This window comes from Choloepus didactylus, chromosome 6, assembly GCF_015220235.1.
Source record: "Choloepus didactylus isolate mChoDid1 chromosome 6, mChoDid1.pri, whole genome shotgun sequence".
Lineage (NCBI taxonomy): Eukaryota > Metazoa > Chordata > Mammalia > Pilosa > Megalonychidae > Choloepus > Choloepus didactylus.
This window is the reverse complement of record NC_051312.1, coordinates 46,927,242-46,949,240: the sequence shown is the minus strand read 5'-3', so window position 1 is coordinate 46,949,240 and position 21,999 is coordinate 46,927,242. Positions and strand designations below refer to the sequence as shown.

General features: G+C 36.2%; 1 protein-coding gene across 1 annotated transcript; it reads left to right on the top strand.

Moving 5' to 3' along the window:
* The first annotated feature begins 4,277 nt into the window (after positions 1-4,277).
* Positions 4,278-20,837, top strand: DEPDC7 (DEP domain containing 7). Its single transcript, XM_037838814.1, has 9 exons — positions 4,278-4,406; positions 13,507-13,900; positions 15,638-15,765; positions 16,560-16,749; positions 18,607-18,818; positions 19,582-19,724; positions 19,918-20,043; positions 20,139-20,217; positions 20,517-20,837. Exons 1-9 carry the CDS (start codon positions 4,334-4,336, stop codon positions 20,708-20,710), a joined length of 1,539 nt encoding a protein of 512 aa, XP_037694742.1. The 5' UTR covers positions 4,278-4,333; the 3' UTR covers positions 20,711-20,837.
* The last annotated feature ends 1,162 nt before the right edge of the window (positions 20,838-21,999 follow it).

The following is a 21,999-nucleotide window of genomic DNA, read 5'->3' as shown; positions in this document are numbered from 1 at the left end:
AATTTCAGTTATTTCCCCATGAAATTCATTTTTTTTTAATTCAGTTTTATTGAAATATATTCACAAACCATACAATCATCCATGGTATACAATCAACTGTTCACAGTATGATCATATAGTTATGCATTCATCACCACAATCTATTTCTGAACATTTTCCTTACATCAGAAAGAATCAGAATAAGAATAAAAATAAAAGTAAAAAAAGAACACCCAAACCATCCCCCAATCCCACCCTATTTGTCATTTAGTTTTTGTCCCCATTTTTCTACTTATCCATCCATACACTAGATAACAGGAGTATGATCCACAAACTTTTCACAATCACACTGTCACCCCTTGTAATCTACATTATTATACAGTTGTCTTCAGGAGTCCAGACTACTGGGTTGGAGTTTGGTAGTTTCAGGCATTTACTTCTAACTATTCCAATACATTAAAACCTAAGAAGTGTTATCTATATAGTGCATAAGAATGTCCACCAGAGTGACCTTTCAACTCCATTTGGAATCTCTCAGCCACTGAAACTTTATTTCATTTGATTTCACATCCCTCTTTTGGTCAAGAAGATATTCTCAATCCCATGATGCCGGATCCAGATTCATCCCCAGGAGTAATATCCTGCATTGCCAGGGAGATTTACACCCCTGGGAGTCAGGTCCCACATAGAGGGGAGGGCAGTGAGTTCACCGGCCAAGGTGGCTCAGTTGGAGAGAGAGAGAGGGCCACATCTGAGTAACAAAGAGGTACTCAGGGGGAGACTCTTAGGCACAATTACATGCAAGTTCAGCCTCTCCTTTGCAGTAACGAGCTTCATAAGGGCAAGTCCCACGACAGAGGGCTCGGCACATCAAACCCCCAGTCCCAATGTTTGTGACAACATCAACACCAGTCCAGGTGAGGAAGTCCAACACTTCTGCACCTTCCCCCAGCTTCTCAGGCAGGGGAAGGAAGCTGTAAATATATTTTTATTCTCTGCCCAAATTACTTTGGGATGTGTCACTATTTCACTCTAACCTATACTAACCTACTGTATCTCACTTCCTATTCAAAGTAGAATGCGTTTTTAAGAGTATATTTAAAGACATCATAGACCTAGAGTCTTTGGTCTCCTCTAAAAGGCCATGATAAGGACTTGCAAATTTAAATTATTTCTTCTGAATTACAAGTAGACGGAGTCAAACTTGCATTAATTTGATATTAATATATACCAAATAATATAAACTACCTCCGAGAAAAATTTTCTTCTTAAGGAACAGAAAAGGATACTTTTCAGTGTGGTGCATAATTAATCTTTACATTTTAAAGACTTTGTAATAGAAGAAAGAAAGACAGAAAGAAGGAAGGAAGGAAGGAAGGGAAGAGGGAAGAGAGGAAGGAAGGAAATCTAAGCCTAATTTTTTTTTTAATAACCAATATCATTTTAAAAGGCCAGGCTCAGGGCTGTCTATTATCAGGGCTTCCTTTATCCTCTCAAATATGTCCATCATGTAATGTACTAGCGCTCAAAATTTCTTTAATGGGGGACAGTTTTGCAGTACTCTTTCAAAAAATAAGATTTAACTGAAAGGACCCTGGGAAAGGTAATTTACTGACTTCTGTTCAGACCAAAGTTATAAATTATGTATCAGATTCTTTCCAGAAAACAGGTTTTAATTCCTTTCGGTTTTCAGTAAACTCTTCTCCATTTTCTCCCACCTCTTAGAACCAAAAGTGGAAGTGAGTAAGAAAAGGGATAAATTTCCAACATACAAATAGTCTGCTATGGCAAGTTTTGGTAGGGTCAGCCTTGCTTAGAAACGAGACAAATATTATTTAACAAAAATTTGAGATGATAATAAGAAAAACGCACTTTTAATATTTTAAGAGTTAAAAGATGGCACTACATTATCACCTTAATAACAAAGTTAAAACAAATAAAAAAACTCCTAAAGATTTTTAATCATCACTGTTTTACATTGTTAGATAAACAAGAGGTGGATTTTTTCAGTGGGTTTAGGATTGACCAGGAGAGACTAGTGAATCATATACTTTCTGTTCTGTTTCTCACCTGTTGATTGGCTTAGGACAAGTCTGACCTCAGACAAGTTTAGATCAAGTGGCATTTTCCCACAAGCTAATAAATATATTACTAATGACACACTTGTTCGAGAAATAATCAATAAAATTTATTTTAAAGTACTCTGTAAGCAAAAAAAATACACTGTGCAAAAATGACAAACTGGGTGCATGATGCTATTAGTTTTTATAGCACAGTAAAAAGGAGAAAAACAAAAGCTCTGGGTTAATCAGAAAAGGATGAAGGAGATTTCCTTTCACATCATACACTGTATGTGATGGCCGTTAATATGAGTTGTTTTTTTAATCCCGAGATTACTAAATGTTAAACTTCAAAAAGTATAATTTTTTTTTAAAGCTCTGTATTTTGCTGAGGATAATCAAGGCATCTACTATACGTCCAACCTTACAGATGATGTAAGAAATCTGAGAGGTGAAAATAAAATTGTCCCTGCCCTGGACAATTTTCCAATTTTGTTAGGCAATCAAAATGTAAGTGCTAAAATAATTAGAGAATTAATTTAATAAGTGCCAAGTGCAGTTAGGAAAGGAATATATCAGGATAATCTGGAAAAATCTGTCCTTTAAATTAAGAACTGAGATTTGGGGTAGGCCTCCAGGCTGCAGAGAATGTGGATAGGTAGAAAAGAAGAAAATCAGCATTCCAGATGAGGTACAAAAATATAGCACAAGCTGGTGAAAAATTCTTTGAAAATGGTCACTGAGGTCACCTGCCTTTTTACAAATGCTAGTATCTGTTAAGATTTATTTTCTGAAATAGGGTAAGTTTCTTTTTTCTTTTTTTCTCCTCCCAAGTAGTGAGAAAGGACTTGTGTGTTCATTCAGTCGTGCTTCATGGGACAGACTAAAGTGAACTGATCCATAGGATGTCGGAAACAGGTCCTGAGTTATGCGGTATCTTTGTAAGCCAATGAGAAATGACAAAGGAAACTCCTCTAACATAGGTGAGTCGGGTTTACTACCACCAGGGGGAAGGAGTATCTGAAAAAGGACCTAAGTGTTAGCAACCTTTTATAAATCTTAAGAGAAGAAACTGCCCCATCCACTAAACCCCGTCTCTCCTTAGCTTCTTAGTATGTATTTTCTGAAACAACCACATGTAGAAGCTTCTTTCAATAAGCTAAGTAAAGAACTCCCACTTCAACGCTGTTCTAATTTATATATACCCAGATCACACAAGCATCTTCCTTACTAAGAAAATACATTTATTATAATACACGAGCCAAAGGTTTAAAATGACTGCAAAATTCCCGAACTTGAAAAATTGGGCAAGTATCTGGCAATTGGATTACTCGTCTCTTAGACCCCCTCATCTTTTCAGAAGTATCTCCAGCTTCTGTGTCGCCTACCCCAGCACTGGAACTCTGGATTCCCTGGCTTCAAACCCCCTGGCAACCACGATGCTTCCCACGAACAGCCCTCAGGGAGTGGGACTCCTTTACACCCCCATCCCCACCTTCTTTCCCCGCCTTTAGTCCAACTCTCCCTTTTCAGAGCAAACTTGCCCCTACCCACCTGACTCAAAGTACCTTGCGAGAGGCACAGATTTCCTTTGCAGCCAGCCCCATAGTGTTCGGCTGCCCTCCAGACATTGCTCTCTTGGGTCAGATAAGGATTTGTTTGTTTTCTACAAGGAAGGCTACGTGCAGAACTCGATGCATTTATGACCGCGACGTCACTGAAGAACTTAAGTTCCAGACCCAGTTACTAAATGCCTAACATAGATTAGTCACCAATAACTCGGTAAAGTGTATATTAATATTACCTCCGCGTCAGAGGTGAGGAAACTGAGGCAGAGAGAGGTCAAGTAACTTGCTCACTCCCAGAGTTAATCTACACTGGGACGTGGTTGGAACCAGGTGGTCTCAGCGGGCCGTGCGGATGGGCGGTCATCAGCGGCCGCGGGACGCGGACCGCTGGGGAGCCGAGCGCGCAGTCTGGGCGGGTCACAGTGAAATACTTTCTACTTGGCTACCCGCCCACGTCGTGAAGGCCGGGAGGTGCGCCTGAAGGCTCGGGACGCACCTCACCACCCAGCGGGGGCACCGCCTACACGCTACCCCAGGGGATCACGTGACGGGCAGCACGCGGCGCGCGGCGGCTCAATGGGCTTGCCCGTGGGCGGGGCGGAGCCCGTCGGCAGCCCCGCCCTAGGCCGGTTAACTGGCGGTGGAGAAGCGGGAGCTGTCTTCGCGGCGCAGCTGTGTGAGGAGGTGGTAGTTGCAGCGGCGGCGGCAGCCACAGCAGCCGTAGCAATGGCCACGGTGCGGGAAAAGGCGGCCGCGCTGAACCTCTCGGCTCTCCACAGCCCCGCGCAGAGGCCTCCCGGTAGGTGCCGAGGATCCCCTCCAGGACCGGGGCAGGGATTCGGGCTGTGCCCCTCGCTCGTGGCAGGCGGCGCAAAGGGCTGGGTCGGGAGCCGCGCGCCACTCTGCTCCCCCACCTCCTCTGGAAAAACCGCCGGCGCTCCCGCCCCCAACAGCCCGCTCCACGGCGCCTCCGCAACCCCGCACTGCTGCGGTGGATGGGGTTCCATTCCCGCTGGTGGCCGCAGCCCGTCGCACATTTGCCCTCCCAGCCCAGCTTTTGCCAAGTTACCCAAACTTTAAACTTCACCGCGCTTTGGTCTGTGCGCCCGCTACGTTTCGGGCACTCGGAGTAGGTCTCCAGCATATGGTCCACATCATTATTGGTGACAAGTATGATGATATCTGAACTTCGTAGAGCTCTTTGCCCTCTGTCTCAGCCACACGCACTGGCTCTACAGTGTGGCCAGGGGCCGAGTGCTTCTGTTGCCCATTTTCTTCTCCAGACTGGTAGGATTTAGGATTCATGTCCGTCTCCCCAGACTCTTCCTGGGAGAGAGAAGCGGTCTCTGTTACATACGTTCTGGTGTCAGTAACTTGGCACAAAAGGTATTTATTAGTTACACTTTCTGATGTAGATAAGCAGTATTTCAGTGAGTAGAAGTTTCTGATTTTTCTTTTAATAATTACATGGTCATTAAGAGAGTAGTTGGTAGATTCTGCCACCAGCTGAATCAGATCGTTTGGGGGCACTTAGGAGGTTAGTTTCTTCAAACTGCAAACAAGTGAATGGAATTCGATGATCAGTTCTGCAATTCTGATACTAGCATGTCTATAACTCAGTAAATACAACTGACTCAGATGACTGTTGTAATAGCTAAATATTGGTTGGCTCTTCTTTTAGATCAGTTGCAAACTTTCCCCCCTTTCTGAAGCTGCAATTTGGGATGATCTAGGTATTGGCTCCTCATCTGACAAAAGCCTTTCTTTGTAAAACACCAGACAGTGAAGCTGTGACTCCTTCCTTAAGGTGACAGTGGTCAGTGAAATAGCTTAGGTCAAGATGCGTCTCAGCGGCCCTAGTCTTGTTCCTTTAGATTAATGCTCCTTTTAATCTTAAAAATGCTTATGATAAATTTTGATAAAGAACCACTTTTCATTTGTAATTTCTAAGAAAGATCCTAATTTTCACCCTACTTTTTTCCATTTAAAGGGTTCAGATAACACATGATAGTTAATTCAAATTTTCATCTTGTTTGACATTGTGGAGTGAAGGGTAATACTTTAGCATTTAGGAATTTAAAACCTTTTCAAGTGAGATTTGGAAACAGTCTTGAGAATTCTTTAGGTTCACTTTCTGGGTGAGGTAATTTGCCAGCTTTTACCTAATTAAAAAATGGCACCTGGTCTTCCCTAACAGCTGAAGTACCAGTTCTGAGCAGGTTCTTAGATGGTGTAAAGGAATATGTAGTCAAAACTCAAGTAGATGACCCTCTGAAGAGTTGAAGTGCTGTTTAGCAGATTCGAGCCCAAGGAAAAGACTACTGTCCTCTGCACACCAGCTGCAGTAGGCAAGGAGAGACCCACTTTTCACACTTTTTGCTGCAGTTGGAGCCCTTACTTGTCAGAATTTGTTAATCCCTCTTCTGCCATTTAGTTGCCTTGTCACAGTCCTAGTCTGCACAGTAATGGGAACAAATGGCTTTTGGTTCCTTGCCATACCTTTTCAGTGTGCTTTGGCAAACAGTTTTATGCTTTGTTTCTCCACCCATTAGTAACCCTTCCATGCCTTAAAGTGGCCATAAAGACCAGGGACCTGATTTATGTAGAAGAAATAAGAAATAAGGTCTGTATGTTAACCTTTAGCCAGTACTTTGAAGTCTTGTAATGTAGACATGTAACAGAAAGTGGTATGCTATCCTATTATCCCTTTATACTGTAACCTAATTCTTTGAGTTTGCCTGGTATCACTTTTCCAGGGAGCTCAAAGTACTTCCCATATGCTACTCATTAATCTGCATGAATTAAAGCAGGGGCCAAAGCTTACCTTTGTTGGTATTTCTCCTAACATATTTAAAAATTGTTCTTGTTAGTAGATATTTATTTTACATGGTTTTCCTGCCTGCAGCCTTCTTTTTGGAGGCAATCTCAGTCTTCAGCATACAACTCTAATAACAGTAGGAGGGTAAATAAACTTTGGACTAGCAAAATTAATATCCACTAAAAGTGTTGCAGTCTTGGTTTCAAAGTATAGGAAGCTTTTTCCCACTCATTCATAGCTTCTCTATTTTAAAATCCAAAATATAGTTCACTTTACATTTACCTGTTTTCCTGAGGTTTCATTTGCTGGCCAATAGATGTAGTCCTTTTCCTTTGTCTTGACAATTCTGTGAGTAATGTTTTAAACCTCTTTTGAAAAAATAATTTTTTTTGAAACTTGATTAAAAAAAAATAATTTCCAGACAAAAACAAAATAAAGGAATTGGAAGAACAAATATCCTGAAATAACTTCATTGCTTCCAATATGCTCCTGCCGTGCCACAAGAAAATTAACAAACCATAGTCATTCCTGAGCATTTCCATGTCATTAAGATTGCCCTCAATATCTTATCTGTTCTTATTAGATTTATGTTCCCCCTTCACTAACAGCTATCTATCTCAAGGTCCCCTATATTCTACAATATAAGACACTTGTTTTACATTTTTCACAGAGTTCACATTAGTGGTAACATACAATGTCTCTTCTTTTGTATCTGACTCCTTTCACTCAGCATTATGTCCTCATGGTTCATCCATGTTGTCATATGCTTCACAACCTTGTTCCTTCTCACTGTGTAATATCCAACCACATGTATGTACCACATTTTGATTATCCACTCATCTGATGTAGGACATTTAGGTTATTTCCATCTCTTGGCAATTGTGAACAATGCGACTATGAACATCAGTCATATATAAAAATAATTCTTAAATAAAACTCACTTAAATCCAAAATGATTTAGGGTCGATATACTTGGTATTTCCTGCTGAAGAGTTACATCATATCTTGTGTGTATCATATCTTGTCTTCCCATCTCCTTGTCTTTGTTTGACTGAATACAGTTCAGAACTTGACGTCGACCAGGTGGTAGGAGTAGGTAAAGGGAAACTTCTTGAGGGTGGGGACTATCTCTAAGTTCAGAGGAAGGAAAAGGAAAAAAGATAACCCTCCTTTTTAAATAAACTTTTAAACTTTTAGACCAGATTTAGGTTTATAAAAAAGTCATAAAAATAGTTACATTGTTCCTATATACCTTGCATCCAGTTTCTCTCATTGACATATTAGTATAGTACCTTTTGCCACAATTAATGAACCAATATTGATACATTATTATTAACTAAAGTTCGTACTTGATTTAGATTTCCTTAGTTTTTACCTAATGTCTGTTTTCTGTTCCAGGATTCCATCCAGGATACCACATTATGTTGAGTTGTCATGCCTCCTCAGGCTCCTCTAGACTGTGACAGTTTCTCCTTTTATTTTTAGTTATATATCTGTTAATTGCTGGGCTCTGTACTAGACACTTTACATATATTATCTCATATGATCCTTGCAAGAACTGAGAGATGTGGAATTAGCTCTGTTTTGCAATAGTTAGTCAATTTGCCCGAGTTGTATTATTAGTAAATGATGGAGCCAAGAATGGAACCCAGGTCTCTGAGACTCCAAAGTCTATGCCCTTGTCCCACTCTTCATATTTGCAACACATAGCACTGAGCCTATTGCATTAGGTTTCCATGTCCAAACAGTATTCAGTCATTTCAGGGTATCTTAACCCCAGCATTACTGACATTTTCTTAGTTGTGGGACTGTCCTGCATTATGGGATTTTAGCTGCAACCCTAGTTTCTATCCAGTAGATGCCAGTAACACTCCCTCCATCCCTCAGTTGTGACAACCATAAATGTCTCCAGACATTGCCAAATGTCCCGTGGGGGATAAAATTGCCCACTGGGAATGACTGGGTTAGCTTCTTAAAAAATGTTTTTTAGTTGTTGGCAATAATCTACAACTACCAAGCATTGAATAATCTGTGCTATGTTGAGGCAATCTATAAGACAGTGTGATGGTTAGGTTCACGTGTCAACTTGGCCAGGTGATGGTGCCCAGATGTCTGGTCAAGCAAGCAGTGGCCTAACCATTACCCATTTGTGGACGTTTGTGGCTGTGTGGCTGGGTCAGCAATTTAGACCTAAAACCAACCTTAATCATAGTCTTCAATTCTTGTGTCAGCAGAAGAAGAAATGGACCTGTAGAGGTAAGTCTGTTATCCAGGATTATCACAGCTGGTCTCTAGACTCGGGTTTATCTGGTCATGATGCTTTTAGAGAATACTTGCTCTGATGTAAATAAGGGAGCATCAATATGTTGATGGTGATGAATTTTAAAAAGTTATTTAGCTCATATGTGAAGGCAAGCTGAAGTTTAAATTCTGATTGCTAGACTTACAAAGCATTCATTGTGTACTTCTGGGCTCTTGAATTGTGTTTAGAAATCAAAATAAGTTGTCTTACTGGGCCACAGTCTACTGGTATTCATTTCAACTCTTATTTTGTCTTAGATGCTGATAAATAAAAAGTTTTCAACAAGCATATGGGGGAATCTTTGTACATGTGGTGAAGTCAGCATTAAAAAAACAAAACAGGTTATCCTGGTGTGGGTTTTGGCACATTCACTTATGAAGTCCAGGAATATTAGGTGTTAATGTATCTGTATGAACATGAGCTGGTTTGGGTCTGTGGGTAGTTGTGCTTGAGGAGTAATATCCCAGGATGCAATGATTGGGAATTAATGGTCAGAGAGAACAGAGGGGATCTGAAAAAGCCTGGAGGACTCTGGAAACATAATGTGGTTTACAGGTGCCTCCTGGTCTGCTCCAACCTGTTCTTTAATCTTTTATGCAGTGTTATCCAACCTGCAAAACTTCCTGATTTCCCACATTTCAGCAGCAACTTATTCTTTACCTCTTAATTCCCCTGCGAGGATTAACCTTTTCCATGTCATTGAAGCTGTATATCCCCTCATTCTTACCACCTTCAACCCCTTCAGTTGTTTTATTGATCTCAAATTAATAAGTGAGTCAGCCTTCTCTTTTAGGATTTATATGCTAACCTATGTGTAGCCCAAGTATTATGACTTATGTGCTTCATCTTTAGTATTATCACTAAGTCCAGAAGTCTGTTTTACTGAGTCTTAAAATGCAATCCCATCTCTTGAGGTCTGAATCTTGCCCATCTTCCTTTCCTGTCTTACCCCTTGTAAACTGCAGATAGAATTTATTACAGACATTCATATGATATTCTGCCTTATTTTAGGAGTAGTGACTGCTAAGTGTTTTTAAATAGCTTGGTTAAACATGTTGGAAGCAATGTAGTTATTTTAGGTTATTTGTTTTGACTTATTCCTTTTTTTTGGTTTTGTTTGAAATGTTTTTTTATTGTTTGTTTTTTAATTTTTTGATAAAGTTAAAACAACAATGAATGAGTGTTAAAAAAAGTAAATAAGTAAATGAACAATGGGGGGAGGAGGGGAATGGAATGTGTTGGGTGTTCTTTTTAATTTTAATTTTAATTTTATTTTTTGGAGTAATGAAAATGTTCAAAGATTGATTGTGATGAATGAACAACTGTACACTTTGGAGGATTGTATGTTATATGAATATATCTCAATAAAATTGCATTAAAAAGAAATAGCTTGGTTAATGTTCACAAATTTCTAGTAGCTAAGTTTTTTTAATTCAGTTTTGTTGAGATATATTCACACCCTACAGTCATCCACAGTGTATGATTAGTTGTTCACAGTAGTACCATCATATAGTTGTGCATTCATCACCACAGTCAATTTATGAACATTTTCATTACTCCAAAAAAAAAATAATAAAAATAAGAATAAAAATACAAGAACACCCAAAACATCCCATCCCCCCATACCCCCTATTGTTCATTTAGTTTTTGTCCCCATTTTTCTACTCATCTGTCCATACACTGGATAAAGGGAGTGTGAACCACAAGGTTTTCACAATCACAGAGTCATACCATGGTATAGTTCTAGTAGCTGACTTTTAATGTTAATATTTAAGTACTGTGAAAAGTTAGTATATATTTAACAGCTATGTATCCAAGGGCAAGTTTATTTAACTGAGCTTCAGTTTCCTCAAAATAGAATTATTACTAGCTGTTTCACAGAAAAGTTTATCAGGATTAAATGAGAGAAGGCAGAGCCGATTGCATTGGAAGTCACAAATGTTAGATAATAATACAATGAAGATTTGAAAAAAAAGATTAAAGTGCAGACATTAAGTTCACTTAAATCTCAGTTAATTTTTTTGGTATTTTAGGAATTTACGAGTAGTTGATGCTTAATTTGTACAGAATTTCTATTTAGGTTGATTGTAAAGCTTGGAAGTGGATGGAGGTGATGGTAGCACATTATTGTGAGTATAATTACATATTGTGAGCACTGAATTTTATATAGGTTTGTATAGTTAAAAGAGAGATTTAGGTCATATATGTTACAAGAATAAACATTTAAAAATAAAACAGAGGACTGTATAACAGTGAACCTGTTGTAGTTGATGGACTGTAGTTAATAGCACAAGTATAAGAATGTTCTTTCATGAATTATAACAACTATATGACAATAATAGGGTGGTATATGGGGGAAAATATACCTAATATACCTAATATAAACTATGGATGATAATTAATAGTACTATTTTAATAATCTTTTCAGCAATTGTAACACAGGTAACTACTGTTAAAAAAATGGCACAATTACAAAAGAGTGCTGTCATCAATTATAACAAATGTTCTACACACCAATGCAAGGTGGTGGTGGTGGGGTGGTATTTTATGCATTAAGTGGTCTGTAAACCCACAACTTCTCTAATAAAAAAGTTAAATAATTTAAAAAAGAGTATTAGCTGCTAACCTTCCTTTTATTTAGTCATTGTGGCTGAAAACAGTATAGCTACTCCTGGGTGCTGGACACCAGGAATGACCTGGACTTATTTTGAGAGTCCATCAAAGGCCTGATTCTGGCTCTATTCAGTAGAGACTCAATACTGTGCCAGTGGTAAATATAGTTCTAGCTTGATTTATCTAGTTAATTCTCAATAATAATTCTTGAAAATGCTCATTTGATATTTGGAAGACTGGCAAGAATGCCTTCCTTCCTTATTGACTACTGGCTTATGAAATATCTTCAATTTTGATCATTAAAAATTCTGGCTGATTATTTGAAATTAACAACGCAGTAATGGGTAGGTTGTAAATTATCCATCTACTTTTGGTTTTGGAAATATACAAATAAACAGTAAAGGACTGTATGTATGTGTGTGTGTGTGTGTGTGTATGTATGTATGTTAGGAACTTTCATGGTAAAGTTGTTAAAATTGCTAGTTGCTTTATAACAGTTACGCTGTAAGTGAATACAGTGTAGCGATTCACTGCACTCATTCACTTCAACACAAAGATGAATTTCCAATGACCCACTAAAAATTTGACTCTAGTGAATTTAAGTGGAATTTTAATGCCTTTCAGGAACTTCTCTAATGCTTTCATCTTCCACATCCTACTTTATCTAAAAGGTAGGAAGTTAATTTCAAGTAGCAGTGTCCTTAATTATAATTCCCCTTATTCCTTAGTGTTGTACTGATGCATAAGTGTGTTTCCTTTTTAGGCTATCTTAAGAGAAGTGGGAATTTCTCAGTTTCTCTGCTAAAATATCCTAAAAAAACAAAGAAGGTAATATACTTAACAAAACTGGAGGCTTAAAAAATTGGAACCTCTGAATTTTCAGAAGAACGTTGAAAATATAATAATACGTAAAAGGGTCCATTCTGTGTTTTATGTAAAATCAAGAGAGACAACCAGCAAGCTGCTGACTGGCTAGTCTCAGTTTTGTCAGTTTCCTTAAGGTCCATTTTCTTTCCTTTTGATAGTTTTTTCCTTTACTTCCTTTGCAGTTTTGCCAAATATCAATTTATCACAATGAGGAAAAATAGGATAGGAAAATTTTGAAAGCTTGTTTTCCTTCTTTTGTGTTTGGCTGAAGTCTTGCTTTCTTTACAGCAGTATTTCTTTGTAATAGGTCACAAGCTCCTACTGGGCAGGAACCAAACCGTTAGTTTACCCTGCTTACAACATACTTAAATCATAAGCCTGAATAATAGGAAGCTTAAAAAATATTAGTTTATTCCTGTAACCATTTTATATATGACTTCTGTGTGTGTGTGTGAACAGATACATACATATATATGAGACTGATAAATGCTTAGAAGTTATGTAGACCGTGAGACCAAATCTCATTACTGCCTCTTACAATATAATCTTTAGAAATTACACTTAACCTCCGTAAATCTGTTTTCTATCTCCCAAACAGAGATGGTATCTACCTAATAGGGCTGCTACACAGATTAGATAATTTACCTTAAAGAACCTAATAGAGTGCCCTGCACATACTTGTAACTGCCATGAGGTCCTACTTGATTTGCCCCCCATTTTATATCCCCAGCCCCATTTCCACTGCCTCTTTTATCTCACTTCCTCCTGTTCTCTGTTTTGCTTATTCCACTCAGGCCGTGCTGGCCTCCTAGCAGAGCACACACCCACCTCAGGGCCTTGCTTTTTCTGTTCTCTTTGCCCTGTCCCCAGATATCTGCACAGCTTGCTTCCTTGTTTTACTCGTTTCTCCTCAGATATCACCTTATCAGAGAGGTCTTTCCTGACATCCCATGTAAAATAGCGTTTTCTCCCTTTGCTTTATTTTTTTTCTTAGCACTGACCTAACACATATTTATTATCTATATCCTCCCACAAAGTATAAGTCCATTTAAACAGGGACTTAATTTTATTTCTGTTGTATCCTAGCACATAGAAGAGTGTTTGGCATATAGTAAGCACTGCATTTTAAAATGAGTTCCTATTAATAATTTAATATTTCAATAATAAACTCACCTCAAAATTGGTCCTTATTAATAACTTTAGAAACTGCTTTTTTTTAAAAAAAAAGATTGCTTTGACCTTATTACAGATGAACAAAGTACTAAATCCTGGTTACTCTGCTAGTTTTTCCCTTTCCAGGTTTCATTGTGGCCCAGAAGCCATTTGGAGCCACATATATATGGAGCAGCATTATAAACACCCTTCAAACACAAGTGGAAGTGAAAAGACGAAGGCACCATTTAAAACGACACAATGACTGCTTCATTGGTTCTGAAGCTGTGGATGTCATTTTTTCTCATCTAATTCAGAATAAGTATTTTGGTGATGTAGATATTCCTCGGGCCAAAGTGGTGAAAGTATGTCAAGCACTTATGGACTACAAAGTATTTGAAGCAGTTCCAACCAAAGTCTTTGGAAAAGACAAAAAACCTACATTTGAAGATAGTAGTTGCAGCCTTTATAGGTTCACAACAACGATACCTAACCAAGACAGTCAAATAGGCAAAGAGAACAAACTGTATTCACCTTCCAGGTTAGTGTACAATGTTAGACTAACTTGGGGATATTGGCAGGAATTCTGTCTACTTTTTTTTTTTTTCCCCTATTAATGAGTTGTTGACTGGCTTTATTTTACTTTCTAAACAGTAAATTAGGCTACAATCCAGATCAGTGGGTAAATTTGAGACAGTACAGTGAACTTTATTGGAGATAAAGTTAAGTTTATTGGGTATCTCCTAGAATTCTTGTTTGTTCATTATATTTAGCAGAAACAATAAACACACTTTTTTTCTTCTTCAAGTTATATTTATAGTGTAAAAAAAAGTTATAGTGTAAAAAAATGATTATATACAAAGTGGTGTGAAAATACAGAGAAGCAAAGGCAGGCAGGGAGAAATCCAGAGAGTAGTAGAATCCAGAAAGTGAGAGATGTGAGGTGTGAAAGACAGGTGGGAGCTGGGGTGCACAGGGCTTCATATGACATTTTAGAGGTTATAGACTTGATCATACAGGTGTTGGTTAGACCACAGAAAGTTTTAAGCGTGATAGATTGTGTTGTAGAAAGGTCATCCTCGTAGCTGTATGGACAGTCTAGTGGGGAGAGCTACTTCTACTTAGGAGCTTATTATAATATTGCAGTCTGCAGAAGAGGAGGACTGAACTAAGCAGCAGTTGGGGAGAAGGGATCATTTAAAGAAGACTGGGAAGAAAGAATCGCAGAACCCAGTGATTGAAATGAATGTGGGTGATGAGTATATAACGAACTTAGTTATTTGTCCTGAAATAAAACAACTTTACGTTTTTCTCTTTATTCTCCCCCAGCTAAACTGCAGAGGTGACAGTGTAATGGAAGCTCTTATAAGTCAGAGTTTTAGTGTATTGACTTTGAAGTATTTTTTTTAACTCTCTCAGACTCTGTATCTAAAGAAAAAAACTAAAACAAAAACAAACAAAAATAACTGTATCTAGCAGGCTTTAAACTCACATTTTTCCACAGATCCTCTAAACTTGCTGATTTGATATCAGATAACTTAAATAATGTACCTGCAGACCTCTCTATATAGGAATGAAATATGAGGATGAGCTAGGGCATGGTTAACACTTTTCACATGTAGGTCCACATGCTTTATCCTTGGAACGAGATGTGGTTAGGAATTGGAAACTTTGGAGATTTTAGAAAAGTAATTTTGCTCATACATATTATGTAACATCCGTAAAGGGATATGTGACAATATCTGATAATCAAACACATTAATATCTCTTTGCTACACAAAAGCATATTTATATTAACTGGGATTAATGAAGGCTGTGATAGTCTCAGGACAAGTTTTGTCACCATATGAGTTCTGAATAAACGTTTGAGTTTTCAAAACTCTTTGGATTTCAGAATTTCAGGTAAAGGATTGTAGATCTGTATTTGGAAAATGATGAGCACTGTCCACCAAAGAGTATGCTAGAAATGAAATTAACTGATTAAAAACAATAAGCATAATGAATTATGTTTGATTATGTTTTAAAATTGGAACTAAAATTTCAGTCATTTAATTACTTTATATAACTGTTCAAAGGAGAATTTAGAGTATATATATATATTTAGGCTTGAGAAAGAAAGTGGTTTTTTTTTTGTATTTTATTCCACTCTTAAAATTTGCATTTGTTGTGGGTTTTTTTTCTCTGAAATATATAAACTGCCTTGAAATTCTAGTTTTCAAATACTAAAATATTTCTATGGGTTTAATAAATGTTAATATATGAAATAAATTTATTTTAGGTATACAGATGCATTATTTAAGTCACCTGATATCAAATCAACAAGTTTAGAGGATCTGTGGAAAAATCTGAGTTTAAAGCCAGCTAACACCCCTCATGTAAATATCTCTGCAACCTTGTCTCCAAAAGGTAAGTGAAAGATGATATGAGGTATGAAATAGAAGTGTAACTTATAAAGTTATTTAAAATTTTTCTGTCTTGACCTTTCTTAGAATTTAAATATTCAGTGCTCAAAGAAAGAGCGCACTATGTATTAAAGCTGTTTATATTAAGTTTTAACAGAAGTCTGTTATCTTTAACAAATAAATCAGTGTTGCAATTCTTGAACACTGACTTTTGTCCTATTAGTTGGCAGATGTTTGAATCTGAAATGTTTTGCATGCAGGATTTTGTTTATTTAAAATATGCTTTCAGATGTTTCTTCCCTAGGATTTCATTAGGTTAAATAAAAATCTGAAAATTACACTAGAACATTAACAGAATTCTTATGTTTTTCCTTGTCTGTGGCAATGGAATGTAGTTTAATTAGACTTTGATTTCCGCCCTCCCTCCCCCATCCCAGTTGTGGAAACCCTGAGTGGAATAATCTGCAGCCGGTGGTTTCAAACCACTTTTTAAAATTGAATGAGTCATTTTTTCTTCCAAAGTCCTTATTATCATGTTATATGACTTGATCTCTTATCTCTGACAGATTGCTTTTACAGGACAAAGAATGAAAAGAATTCCTGTTGTCCAAAGTCTATTCTCCTACACATTAAACAAATCTTGAATTGTTCTACTTTGTTATAAGAAAGCACTTCATAAGGTTAACTTCTTTTTCTTTTTCCCACAAACTTATGGGCTTAGACCTGCCTAGACAAATATTGTGGTGAGCATTTAGTGACTATTAATTGTTACTTTTCACCTTGTCGTTTTTCCTGTAGTTATTAATGAAGTATGGCAAGAGGAAACAATTGGGCGACTACTACAACTTGTCGACCTTCCACTTCTAGACTCCTTACTCAAACAGCAAGAGGTTGTACCTGACATTCCTCAACCCAAGAGGCAGCCTGACTTGATCTTCAACAGTAGCTATCTGGATCGAGGGATTCTCAAGGCTTATAGTGACTCTCAGTATGTGGAAATACATGAAATAACTTGAGTATGTTTGTAGGTAGATTATAGATAATGGTTTTAAAATAATCTTTTGAATCTCTCCGTAGGATCAGATAAGCATTGTCAGTTGGTGTTATCATGAGAAAGTAAAGACAAAATTAACATAGTCAAAGTTAGAACAAGAGATTTAAATTTCACCCTTTCTCATAGTCATTTTTATTAATATTCATTACATTCATGTAATTTACTTGCTCATCTAGTGAAGAAAATGATTGTGTTCCATTATTTTATCCTTGTTAAAAGACAAAATTAACATAGTCAAAGTTAGAACAAGAGATTTAAATTTCATCCTTTTTCATAGTCATTTTTATTAATATTCATTACATTCATGTAACTTACTTGCTCATCGAGTGAAGAAAATGATTGTGTTCCATTATTTTATCCTTGTTAAAAGGTTTCTCAACTGGACCTGGAACAGATTTGATGATTCTTAGAATTATTTGACTACATATACTTTTATGCTCCTCTGGAATGTCTGTTAAATATGAATTTTTTAACTTAATTAGATTTATTAAAGAAGTACATAATACACAAAATCAAACCATTCAAAGAGAAATATAGTGTAAGTAATTCTCACTCTCACCTGTGACTGCCATTTCCTGAATATAACTCTTAAGGCTTAATTTCAAGTGCTAAGGGAATTATAAATTTTTTTTCTTAAGAAAGAGTTTTATACTCCTCAAAACTCTGAAGCTCTTCTCCTAAGTAAAATTATTAAAGGTTAAAATAAGTTCTTATATTTTCTAGATTATTTAATTTTTAATTATTTTGCCTTAGCAGATAGCATTCCAGTCCAGTTAGGGAGGTGGAAATGTTTAAAAGGAATACAACTTAACATTTTTAGCACTTTACCAGTTCTACATTTTAATGAACTAGTAAACAATTGAATGTCAAAAGGTAGCATAAAACATTATGATAAAAAAGAACCCCAACATACTAGTTTATTGAACTCTGCATATAAGTTAGTAATTTATTATTCTATAAGAATTTAAATTACATCTCTACAACCTAAAACAACACATGAAAACATTTTATAATTATCTTAGTTCTATGATATGTATTCAGATTTTGTATTAGAAATGACCTTTAAAATCATCCAACTGCATCTTTTACACTTGATGGAGCTGATACCTAGTGAAGTAAAGTAACCTGCCCAAGAGAACATACACCTGGGTCATGGCAAAGTTAGTTGTCTTGATTCTATGGTAGTGAAGTCCAAGACTGGTTTTTTAACTATATAAATTAAGAAATTGCATAGTAAAAGTTAGCTATTTTATTTCTTGAAATGTAACATTTTTCTGAAGCTTCCTAGCTGATATTTTACTAGAAATGGTAATTAATATTTACTTATTTTGAAACTTTTATCTTCCTCTCTTCTTTCCTTGCCAAAGTAAGAGTTGGTAGATCATACACAGATCTCTGAATAAGCAACATTGTAATATTGGAAAAATAGTGGTCTAGGAATTAGATCAGAAATCTTGTCTGGCTGGGATCCTGAGCAAGTAACTTAGATTTTCTGAGTCTCCATTGTAAATTAAAATAGTAGAGTTTGGAGTTTTATATCCTTTTCTGCGTTATAATAGTGAATTGCTTCTGTTTTTGCTTATTTATATATACATATGTATATAAACATTTATTAAGCTGAAATTTTTATCTATGATATGTGATCTAACAATATGTTTAAAAGAATGGCATATATCTTAAAATTTGTAGAAATTTACCCTGCTGGCAAACTTGAAATGGTTAGTAAGTTACGTACTATGTGTATATTTGTTATTCTTTGCTTTATTAAATAATCCCTTTTTTTCCAAATAGGGAAGATGAGTGGCTTTCTGCAGCAATTGACTGCTTGGAATATCTTCCAGACCAGATGGTGGTGGACATAAGCAGAAACTTTCCTGAGCAACCAGATAGAACAGACTTAGTAAAAGAACTTCTGTTTGATGCCCTTGGCAAATACTACAGTACTAGGGAACCTCTGTTAAGTCACTTATCTGATGTTCATAATGGAATTGCAGAACTCTTGGGTGAGTAAGATCATACTAGATACTAGAATTTGTCTTTTGAGGGAAACAGGAAAAAGTTAATTGTCCTCAAAGTTAACCAAAATATTACCACTTCAAGCTGGAAGTGCATCTGGATTAATCCATAGAAAGTATGTTTATTCCAAAGACTTCTAGAGCTTTGGAAAGAGGCTTTACCAAGCTCTAAAATTATGCAGAAACTCCTGGTTGCCACAGGAGAATGCTGCTCTCATTCACTGGAAGCTTAAGCATAGAGTAGCAGTTCTCTTCATTGGAAAGCATTACTAGCACCACTGCCACTCCCCCTTCAGGCTCTTCAAAATGGCACATCCTAAGTTCTGTCCTTCTACCAATGAGCCAGACTGTTCCACTTGGTTTATTGAAAACAAATTGGAGGTTTCAGAAAACCTCTATTTTTCCTCAGTTAGAGGTATTTTCAGGATATATGACACACAGTGTACCCTAAAACATATTGAATTAATGAAAAACATAGGCTGGGACTTTATCTACAAAGCCAAGGATGAGATTTAAGGTAAAAAAAATATTACATTACAAGGGCTTCAGGGTATTAGTTACCAATTTGAGAAACAGACTGCTTTTATGATAGTGGTCATTCATTGTAATTCCTAGTTTTCTTTTGTTTTTGCTTTTGGAAATATTTTTGAATACATTTTCTATTTAGCTTAAGCTCTAACTTGAATTTTATTCCCTTTAATATAGTCATGTTGGTTAGAATTTAAAATCAATTTTTTCTTTTTGGCTAAAGTGAATGGGAAGACTGAAATAGCATTAGAAGCTACTCAGCTCTTTCTAAAGCTTTTGGAGTCTCAAAAGAGAGAAGAATTTAGAAGACTGCTGTATTTCATGGCTGTTGCAGCACATCCTTCGGAATTTAAATTACAGGAAGAAGTAAGTCTTTTGTCTGAATTTTAATTGTATTCAGTATCCTTAATATTTATAGGACCAATATGTCAGATAATTCCATCTTTGGCATCAAAATATGCTGAAATGGATAATGAATAACTATTAATATTACCCCCTTTTATATTAAACTTTTTCTTTTAAATGTATACTGCAAGGTATGTTTTGTTTTGTTTTATAGAGCGACAACCGAATGGCTGTGAAAAGGATATTCTCAAAAGCTATCATTGACAATAAAAATGTATCCAAAGGCAAAACTGATCTTCTAGTACTCTTTTTAATTGATCATCAAAAAGATGTATTTAAGGTAAAACTCTGAAAGTAATTACATTGAGCTTATGAAATAGATCACTAGATTAAAATGCATTTGAACAATGTGTCATGTCCCTTCTTTTTCTTAAGATTCCCGGAACTCTACATAAAATTGTTAGTGTTAAGCTCATGGCCATACAGAACGGAAGAGATCCAACCAGAGACACAGGTAACCTGAGAAATATTATTTTCATGGTCTTCCAAACATAAATTCCTAGTGTTTATTTTAAAGTTGCTCTAAGTAGTTGCACTTTAATTTCAGCCTAAACTCTTCAAAGTTATCCAGACTTAGCAGAGAACCTCCTGTGTCAAAAAGCAACTTGACCAGGGTTAGAAAGTTGGCAGTGCTTAACATCTTCAGTGCATTTTATGAAATGGAGAGGAAAAACATAAAAATAAAAATATTGCTTGATTTTCTTAGTTAAGTCAGAAATTGATTCATTAAATATTTTACTCTTAAACTTTAAGGATATATTTATTGCCAGAGAATGGATCAAAGTGACTATTCTGACACTACACAGAAGACAACCAAAGATGAGCTGTTGAATTTACTAAAAACTATTGATGAAGATTCAAAACTGTCTGCCAAAGAGAAGAAAAAAATGCTAGGTCAGTTCTATAAGTGTCATCCGGACATTTTTATTGAATATTTTGGAGACTGAGTTTCTGAAGTCAATATATAACTTGTATATTTTAAGAATAAATTATGTATACTAAAGATCCTATCATTTGTAAGGTTGGAAGTTCTTTTAAATATGAAACTATACTTAATAAAAATTTTTTTTACAACTCTGTGTCTCAAACTGAGTATTAGTCAGATGGTATATTGCTATTAAGCACTGACCTCTCTTAGGTGAGGCGATTTATAATTATTGTACATGATACTTGTAGAACATCATAGGAATTGGTTGATCTGACATTGTAGCATATAATAAGGAAGTTTTAAAGATAAAGGTTGTTTGTGTTTGCATGTTAATAGGAGTTTGGTTTGTACCTTGTAAACCAAGGTACAAACTCTGTAAAATCTTATTTCATCCATACCCCCACTCATTCCTTGCTTCCACCCCAGCAAATTTCAGATATCATATCACTTCATATGTAAAATTTCAGGACATATGGCTAAAAGATAAGGGCATTAAAAACATAACCCCCAAATCATTATCATACATACAAACCCACAGTTCCTTGATAATATCAAATATGCAGTGTTCAAATTTTATGATTATCTCAATGACTGACAGTTTGTTCAAATAAGAAAGGATCCAAATAAGGTCCATAAATTGCAATTGGTTAATGTACTTCTTAAATCTCTTTTAATCTCTAGGTAGTGTTTTTTTTTCCATTTCTCCTCTCACTCCCTTTTTTTTCTTCCCCTTAAAAATTTTTTTTCTTTTTTGGTTGGGGTTGTCGTTGCTGCTGTTGAATAAACCCAGTTAGTTGTCCTTGAGATTCCCAGTCTGGATTTTGCTGATTGTAAGACTGGGATGCCCTTTATCTTGTTCTCTGTCTTCTATTTCTTGTAAATGGTGATTAGAACTAAAGGTTTAATAACTCTTTAACCAAGTTAATGATTACTTTAGAACTACTGCACTGTTAAGATATATTTGGTAAATATATAAGCAATACAATTGCACTACAATTTGAGATTGTTCATCCTTATAACAGTAAAACCAAAAGGTTAAAATGAGACTGAATTTTAGCTATTTTAATGTAGACTTTTAATGAGAGGTGGAGAAAACTTGCTCTATCAACATGCTATCATCAGTATGCTAGAATCTATATGCCAATTCTAGTAAATTAAGAAATAAGTTTTGTATCAGCTTTTTCGCAAACTTCAGGCAAGAAGAGAAGGCAGCTCTCTTTACAAGGAAGGGAAAAAAGACAGTTCATGATTTAAGTGTTAGGAAGTTTTTCAGAAACAAACTATTGAAACGGTGAGACTATAGTTGAC

Excerpts from the sequence above, each read along its gene's own strand:
- DEPDC7 (XM_037838814.1), top strand. The coding sequence starts at position 4,334 with ATGGCCACGGTGCGGGAAAAGGCGGCCGCGCTGAACCTCTCGGCTCTC. Across the intron at positions 15,766-16,559 it reads TGCAACCTTGTCTCCAAAAG|TTATTAATGAAGTATGGCAA; the intron begins GTAAGTGAAAGA and ends TTTTTCCTGTAG. Across the intron at positions 20,218-20,516 it reads AGATCCAACCAGAGACACAG|GATATATTTATTGCCAGAGA; the intron begins GTAACCTGAGAA and ends TTAAACTTTAAG.